The sequence below is a fragment of the Brassica oleracea genome, chromosome C3, assembly GCF_000695525.1.
Source record: "Brassica oleracea var. oleracea cultivar TO1000 chromosome C3, BOL, whole genome shotgun sequence".
NCBI classification, from domain to species: Eukaryota; Viridiplantae; Streptophyta; class Magnoliopsida; order Brassicales; family Brassicaceae; genus Brassica; species Brassica oleracea.
In genome coordinates, this window is record NC_027750.1 from 15189515 (window position 1) to 15199062 (window position 9548).

The 9548-nt window shown below is 38.0% G+C and overlaps 1 protein-coding gene across 1 annotated transcript; it reads left to right on the top strand.

Moving 5' to 3' along the window:
- The first annotated feature begins 5977 nt into the window (after positions 1-5977).
- LOC106333785 (auxin-responsive protein SAUR36) lies at positions 5978-6720 on the top strand. The gene has a single exon (XM_013772194.1). It carries the CDS (start codon positions 6053-6055, stop codon positions 6536-6538), a length of 486 nt encoding a protein of 161 aa, XP_013627648.1. The 5' UTR covers positions 5978-6052; the 3' UTR covers positions 6539-6720.
- Positions 6721-9548: the final 2828 nt, after the last annotated feature.

Here is a 9548-nt window from a genome sequence, read left to right on the forward strand (position 1 = left end):
ATTGTCATCTTGTTGGTTAATCAAGCGTTTCCTCTAAAACCTCTAAGACATTTTCGAGGGATTTACCTGAAACAAAGTTATAAACAACTTCATTTATGTTCTGTTTTGGTTATGATTTTTGTAAATTTACTGTTTGTCATGTGCAATGGACACTTTGATCTTTGAAAGGGATTTAAAAGTGAATGTGGATTTGCCTAACCGTTAATTTTTTTTGGGATTTCAAATTAAAATTAATTTACAATAAATGGATTGCCTCTAAAACTTTTATATATTAGTGTTGGTTCTATTAAACTTTTAATATGGGGTCTCAACATGTCTCCTCGAGATAATGACTCTTATCAATCTATCTCGAACTGAATCTCTCGTTAAGACGAAAAATAAACCTTTCTTGGACAACTCAACATTTTTTTTTGGCATCAAAGTAAATGTCATTAAAACTCAAACTGGTTCGTTTAGGTCCGCTGCATGAGCGAGCCCTTGATGAACCTTAATGTTTTCATTTGCAAATCGCAAAGCACTTGATCGTCCTCCCTTAGCTAGGGAGTCCGCACGGAGGTTTAGAGAACGAAATATATAAGAAAACTCAAGCTTTTGAAAGCATGTAGCAGTAGCTTTTATGTCTTCTATTTCGTGCGCCATTGAGGGCCATTCATCCTCTTTTAGGATGATGTTTACCAGCTGTTGGCAGTCAGATTCAAATCTTACTCAGTGGAATCCGCGATTCTTTACCTCTTTCATAGCCCAGCTTAGGCTCTTTGCTTCGGCATGAAGTGGTGCTTGTGCTCGAGGGCAGCACCTCTATCCTTCCAAAATGATCTCCTCGTTTGGAATTAACATGAAGCCTAGCCCCATCCATTCTTCCTTAGCCGACCAGGATCCATCCACTTGACAGGTCCAGATGTCTGCCGAAGACATTCTAGTAGTTTGATTTCTTTGCGTCGTTGTTGTCGCGTCCGGTTCTTCCAATGGTTCTCCTAGCTGAGCTATGCTCCATGCTGTGGCTTCTTGAGTAGCTAGCTGGAGTGTATCACCCGGTGATATGTCTTTGCCGTTAAAACACTTATCATTTCTCGCCTTGCATATGTACCATAGTAGCCAAGGAAACATCGAGAAAGTCTCGGAAAGGCTAGAGTTTATGGACACTTGCTGAAGGAGATGGTCGAAATTCACAAACAGAGACGAGCACGGGAAAAGCCCCGGAGGTGAAGGGATAGCAGACAGCGCCCAGCATTGTAGAGCTGGTGGACATTCAAAAAGGATGTGATTGATGTTCTCCACTGATGCTCCGCGTCGCTGACATGTTGTGTCTGTACCACAGTGTCTTTCAACAAGTTGTTTGCCGAAGCCACAAAGCCCGATAAAGCTAGCCATAGAAAGTGTTTTATCTTCCTCGCAGTCTTCAGTTTCCATACTTCGATTTTAAAGCCCTTATGCTTGGTTCGAGAACCTGGCTATCACTCTGATTTTTCCTTTGTGCCACTGCAACTTCGTATCAAGTTTTCACGGTATAGTTCCCCGATAATGTATGCTTCCAGACATAGCCATCATGACGTCCTGTTTTGCTTATTTTTAATTCGAGTATCCTTGGAATATCTTCTGCACGAATCACCTCGGAAATGAAAGCCTCATCCCACTGCTTAGTTTCAAAATTTATAAGGTGGTGTACTCTTAGGTCAGGATCATAGTCCAAACGAGCTGGATGTCCTGGTCTAGCCGGGGAGCCTGGAATCCAGACGTCCTACCATACCATTGTCCTCGCTCCCGTTTCAATCGTTCTGCATAGGCTTCCTTCCAGCACATGCTTAGCTGCAATCAAACTGCGCCAGCCATAGGATGGGTTATGGGCTTTCCCTGTTCTCAGTGGGTTCGAATGCCGGTAGTATCGCCCTTTGAGGACGTGCGCCAAGAGAGAATGAGGATATACTAGTAGACGCCATACCTGCTTTGCTAACAGTGCGAGGTTGAAATCTCGAAAATCTCCGAAGCCAAGGCCCCCTTCATCCATTGGAACACATATCTTATCCCAAGCCACCCAATGGACGCCTCTATTATTTTCTTTTGTACTCCACCAGAATCTCGCCACAGCGGCGGACAGTTTTTTACAAATTCCTTGCGGCACTAGATAGCATGACATCACGTAGGTCGGTGTAGCTTGTGCTACAGACTTTATCTGCACCTCTTTCCCTCCCTGTGAAAGTAGTATACCCGACCAGTTGTTGATGTTTCCATTCATCCTCGCTTGAACGAATGAGAATACTTGATTCTTCGAGCCACATATCTTTTCGGGCATCCCAAGATACATTTCCATTCCCCCTTCTCTTGTTATTCTAAGTGATCTTTTCAGACCTTGTTTAGAGGTCGCTACAACCTTAGAACCGAACAGAACTGAGGATTTAGATTTGTTCAGTTGTTGTCCTGAGGCTTTACCGTGAACGTCAATAATTCGCATCAGTTCCTCGCATTGAGGTTGATCTGCTCGACAGAAGAATAGACTATCGTCCGCGAATAAGAGATGGGAGATTGGGGGGCTCTCTCTTGCGATTTTAATACCCGTAATCACCTTAGAGGATTCTGCATGCTTTATATGAGATATAAGAACTTCCGTACAGAGGATAAAAAGGAAAGGGGATAGCGGGTCGCCCTGGCGCAAGCCCCGCGACGGCTTGATATGGCCTTTTGCCTCCCCGTTTATAAGAATCTGATAGGAGACTGAGGATATACACTTCATTATCAGTCCTACCCAGTGGTGGTCGAAGCCAAATTTCAGCATCAAGGCCTCCATGAAGCTCCATTCCACTCGGTCGTATGCTTTACTCATATTCGTCTTTACCGCTATGAATTTTTCTTTGCAGCTCGGATTGGTTCTAAGTGCGTGAAACATTTCTTGCGCAACAAGTATATTATCAATTATCAGTCTCTTAGCCACAAAGGCTGATTGGGTCTCGGAAATCAATTCCGGAAGGATTCTCTTTAATCTGGTCGAGAGAATTTTAGATATGATCTTGTATCCAACATTGCACAGACTGATCGGCCGGAACTCAGTCATGGTCGCTGGTCTATCTGTCTTCGGGATCAAACATATATTAGTCTGATTCAAACGTTCGTCAAACTCTCCCGTCTCGTAAAAATTACGCACCATAGTACAGATATCAGTCCCTATCGTACTCCAAAACCTTTGATAGAACAAGCTCCTCATTCCGTCTGGCCCTGGAACCTTTTCCGGGCTTATCGCAAAAGTTGCATGCTGGATTTCTTCGTCATTAGGAGTTTTCAAAAGCTGCTGGTTCATATCAATGTTGACTGACGCGCTAATAAACCGGAGTGTATCATCAATATTCTCTGGGTCCGAAGAGGAGAACAGGTGGTGAAAGTATTCGGTTGCTACCACTTCTATTCCTTCCTCCGTCTCAACCCACTGCCCCATCGAGTCTTTCAGTCGCGTAATATGGTTTCTGGCTCTCCGTTGCTTCGTCTTCGCATGGAAATACTTAGTATTTCGATCTCCTGCTCGTAGCCAGAGGTTCCTACTTTTCAGTTTCCAGTACAGCTCTTCATCTCTGTAGGCCGCACAGAGCTTCCATTTTATATCCAGCTCCTCTTCGCTTGATATCGTATCATCCTCCTGCGCTCTCTCTAGTTCTTTTTTAAGCTTCCCAATCAATTGTAAGTTGTTGGAAGGGTGCCTCCTCTTCCATCGTGAAATAGCTCTCCGACTCTCGCAGATTTTATCAAACAGACTGGCATCACGATCTAGGGAAGACGATGCCCATGCTTCCTTAATAGTATCTTGGAATCCTTCTTTTCCAATCCACCGCCTATCGAACTTGAAATTTCTCTTGCTTTTTTTTTTTTTGGATTGAAACCTTGCTAGTATAGGTCTATGATCCGAACCCCATCTCAACAAATATTCCACATACGTGTGGGAAAAAAGTTGGTGCCAATCTTCGTTTCCAACTGCACGGTCTAGTCGACATCGTACTCTCCCTGCTCTTGTCCGACCGGCCCAAGATAAGGAGTCTCCTGTAAATGGAAACTCAATCATACCACAGCAAGCAAGCATGTTCTTAAATGGAAGAAAGGATGCTTCAGATCTTTTTCTCCCTCCTTTTTTCTCCGTGTTGCTTGTAATTTCATTGAAGTCGCCTATCAGTAACCAGGCACCGGACCTCCTTATGCCCATTCTCGAAAGGCGTTCCCATACATTTTCACGGTATTCCACCACCGGATCTCCATACATGAAAGTGATGGACAACTCTACTTGGATGAATGAATTGCTATTTTTTTTTTATGTATTAGGTTGATCCCTTTATATTTTCGATGTGGGATACAACATTAAGTGGCGGACCCAGGAGTGATTTTGTCTGGTGTCAAAAACGAATAAAAAAATCCTTTCTTGGTATCGAATATCGGGTTGTGTGGCGTCAAACACCTTATTTTACCAACTCTGCTATATGTTTTTTAATGTTTTCCTATACAAAACAGTATTTGTATCTTTTTTTTGTGGTATCAGGTGACCCCACACCTCTTCAAGTGGATCCGCTCCTTACATTAACCCAAGTTGCGAAGATACTTGAATCTTCTCCTGTTAAAGGCTATAACTCAAGCTTTGGAGCAGACCGGGCGTAAAAGTGCGTTTGACCTATATCTTCCACGAGACTGTATGATATAACCATATATCGATTAAACATCTTTCCTATGTTCGGATTAGAGTTTCATGATAATGAACTAAATTGCTTCATTGATCCACATTTGACCATACTTTTAGTGTTGTAATCCAACATGTACGTTTAACCGTCTTTAACTAAGAGATGCTTAATACAAAAACATGATTACTAAATATTATATAATAACAAGTTACTATATAAACAAAGCTTCTCTGGTTAGAAACACAAACTTATTGTTTGAGAAATAACTCAAAACTAGATCTATCTATGTTGGTAACTTCTTTATATGGCTTGTCCTGGTATGAAAATATTATATATACAACCATTATTTGCGTACGCAAGTGACGCAGCTAGAGGACACATACCGTACACATCTCGTACCGGATTATAATTATTTATTGAATCTGTATCTTTAACAAAATCACATACAGATAGACGATCACTAACCTGATTAATTAAACACAGTAGATGATGATCACTAACAGAAAAATAACATTTTAATATGAAATGGTGGGGTTTTGATCTCGTGTTAGTGTTCCCGAATAGGTTCAAAAAACTTGTTCCAAGTGGCCAGCACGCGTGTGGTGGCATAGTTGTCTGCATCTTATTTTTGTTTGTAAACAAAGTTGTTGTCTGCATCTTCAAACATAATAAACATGTAACGCCGACAAAACATTTTCAGACAATAGAAGAAAACTGTAGGCCTTTGTCCTGTGATTCTCATCTCATCTCAGATTCACAATCAACCACTAATTAATAGTATCTCGCGTAAATCACAATATAACACTGTAGTTACTATGGTTTGACAAAGGTAAAACAGCATTCTCAAACTAGTATAATTATGGTTCCATATTGTATAAGATTAGACGGTAAGTATGTTGGCTAACGCCTAACGGTCAAGGGGACGTGTCATTAGTTAATGTAGATTCTTCGCCTTTTGACTAAGATTATTTGGCAGTTTTTATCTAATCCAACGGCCAAAAAGCTTCATGCTTTATCTAACCGTTCATTTGTTTAGACTTGAGAGCATCATTATCCCAGTTTTTTAATTTTTTTTTTTTTACTTTTTCGAATTTAGAAGAAAAAAAAATTAAAAACAAACCAATCGCGGGCCGCCACGTGTCAGTGGGGCACGCAAACAGTGTAAGAAACCCTTAAGGACCGACTACTATTTGGTAGTTTTGGTAACCGGTTTCTTAAACAAAAGTGAATCCTACGCGGGACTCACACGCTAAGAACCCCTCTGGTATCTTTGGATAAAGATGCTCTGAGTAACTCATACTGGTCCTCTATTTAAAACTCTCTGCCTTTCACTCCCTTCTTCTATTGATCACTTCCTCTTTACATTTTTATTACACAGTCAAAGATTATAGCATCAAGAAGAAAAGATGAGGAAGCTCGTAGGGTTTATAATGGGGAGACGGGTTCGACGAGTCTCTAGATGGATTATTGGGAAAACCCGGATCCGTCGGTCCGGATACAACCGGTTACACCCGACCAGACCAACTCGCATGTTGACACTGCCGATCACCAAACTCAAAAACTGGAGCCAACGTCTCACACAAAGGTTCAGCATATTGGGGTCTACGAGAAGATCCGAATGTAAACATGACCCGGTTCCACGGGGACACTTGGCGGTTTACGTGGGTCAAAAAGAAGGTGACTTTCGCAGAGTTTTGGTGCCCATTGTTTACTTTAACCATCCTCTGTTCGGTGAGCTGCTCAGAGAATCCGAAAAAGAGTATGGATTCCGACACGAAGGAGGCATCACAATACCTTGTCTGTATTCAGACTTCCAACGTGTCAAAACCCGAATCGCTTCCGGGTTGGATTCTGATCGGATATTTCCATGGAGTCGTCTTTGCAGCAGTTAAAGACGAACATAAGAACATAAAGTTCAAAACGTTTTTCAGTGCTTTATTTTTTTTACTGTTTTTCTATCTTTCTACCTTTTTCTCTTTACTCTTTTTCGTAGTAGTGAGTTATAATATAAGGTGGTAATGTAAATACTTGTTATTATCGCAATATGATTATATTGGATAATGATGTGATTAGCATGGGGACACAATTTAATGGTAATGATAAATTGCTTTTTCTTTTGTGATGAAACCTCAAAGGAGAAGGTAAGTTTAACACGATTCTGTTCCCTAATGGAGATTTTAGTAATACAAAAAAGTGATCAATCGCTAGGATTTGTTTGTCGCTTGCTTATTCCCACCCACTAGCTAGCTTAACTATAATTCGAATATTATATAAGAATGACAAGGATAAATGTCAAGAGAGTTTTTGTTTTTGCTGGTGTCATGTCTGACTTGGATACTTTTGATCTGAAAGATGTTCATCTCAAATGGGCGTTAGTTAGAACGTGATGCGATTGATATCCAGACGATAACTTTTTCATTTATATATTGAATGTTGCTTACTAATTGTTGTATGTTTTACACACGAAGATTGTGATTTGTGATCATATATACTAATACAAACTATAAACTACAAGATTTTTTTTATCGATTTGAGACTTTCTCAGCTATGTTCTCTTATGTATATTCTACATATATGCTATGTCTCTTTTCTCTCTTCTGAACTTTGAAAATCCATTATATAAAATCGTTCAATCAAAATTAAATTTTCTTAGCAAAGAACAAATAAAAAGAAAAAAACATAAATCTTAATCTCAAAGAGGAATAGACAATGTTATAATGTTAAGTAAAGAATAAAATTATAACGCCCCGATCCGCCCACGGCTAATGGGCCATCCATGCCCGCTCTCTCGGTCCATGGACCCCATCCCGTTCCAGCGATTGGTCCGTTAATATTTTCCAAAGTCTGAAGCGATTCTTTTAAATCTTTCCATATATCACAACTCGAGATGTTACAAAAATACTCGTACATTCCACCTGGTCGCATGCATATTTTGCCTCTATTATGGTAAAACGATACTTTCACGTTAGCAAATTACGACTAAGCACATGATTGTAGTCTAGTGATAAATGTTGCTAAGCAACCTGGGTTCCAAGATTCCTTACTATATTCCATCAGGTGGCTACGCGGATATGGATTTATTGTTAAGGACCTTTTTAAATACATGTATAGAGAATCTATCTGTGGACTGTATCTTTTCTTATAGATTAGTTTGGGTCCTTCCAGATTAATCAAAAAATTACGACTAAGCACAAAAAAATACAATCAGTCATGCATGTATGAATTACAAAATATAAGAGCATCTCCAATGATATTTTTATTTTTTTCCTCCAGACGCCAAATATAGAGTAAATGTCATTTAATAGTGTGCTATACCATGCACCAAAAAAAAACAGTTATACGCCAAATATTGAGTAACATTGTTCTTTTACTCTATTTTTATTTCAAAATGACCTCTCATTTTATATCTTTTCATTTTTCACCAAAAGAAAATTATATATTATAACTTTACACTTTTAAATACTATGTTTTTTTTAACGCTGGATAATTATGCTATTACAACTATGAGAACTATTACAGACGATTCTACACCCGACAATTCTACTTGCCGTAAGAGGATTCACGCCTGACTGCATCACTTGAGCCGCCTTATGGGATCCATGCTTGACGGCACTCCTTGCGTCGTGCTGCAGATCTCTTGTAAATTTTTTCTCCTTTAATTCGCATAATTCGCCTTCTCCGGGAATTGAAACCCGGTCTTTTGGTGTAGAAGCATTAATGAACCCTTGGTCAAACCACTGGACCAAGAAGACTTCCACTAAATACTATGTTAAGTAAATCGTTTATTTATAATTATGTGTTGTAATAAAATTTTAATTTTAAAATAATCATTTAACTGTATAAATAGTTTATTGTGGTAGTATATTGTTATAAAATAAAATGAATGGGTAAATTTTTAATATTTTAAAAATTAAAGACTATATAATAAATTAATAAATAAATAGAAAAGGGTATATTTGAAATGTTTTCTTTTAGAGTAGTAAATATAAGTAACTATTGGAACAAAACCCTCTTCTATTTTTAGAGTAAAAAATAGAAAAAATCATTAGAGATGATTTAGGAAACAATATACTGTTCCGGTAATGTTGTATAGGTATATAAATAAACTATTCAAACTAAATCATTGAAATGATACATGCCACGGTTCCTGCCTTGTTGGAATATAAGTCTGCTTTGCATTTATTTCCCCACTTGATATGTGCATATTGGCGAGATCTTTCATTTTCAGGTGAATTAGTCTTAGATCCGTAACTGCCCAAAAAGAATCGTAGGTTGGTTTATAATTTTTCTTCAATTGTAGATTAGATTGGTCCAATCTCAAGAAATATCTTCCGAGTTGACATTAATTTGCGTGTTTTGCCGTAACCATCAGCGGTTTTGGTCCATACAAAGGAAAATACCAGCTACTTGTTTGCTGGATAGTTAAGAATATGTTACATTTGACATTTGATCAAATGGATGTATAATCTTCTAGACTATATTTGTGAAGTGATTTTGTCACATATCCTTTCTACAATCAATTTCACAAAACAAATATGACTTGACTACTGAAATTGATGACATGTCTTATAGCTTAATATGATATGAACAATTGCATTTAATGTTAATTTATATTTTAGGTAAAATTTTTAAAATATCGTAATAACTCATATATTACATTTAATGTCAATTTACATTTTTGGAAATTTTTTTAGAATATGAGAATAACTCATAAATCATCATTAAATAAATATATTCAAATATGGCATTATAAATTTTGAAATATAATTTAATTATATATTTTTAAATTATACAATTTTATTACTAAAATTTTCAAAAATGTATACAATTTTTTTAGAAAATTATAAAAATTTAATCGTAAAATCATTATTTTCTTATATATCTACAAATTTTATAAATATT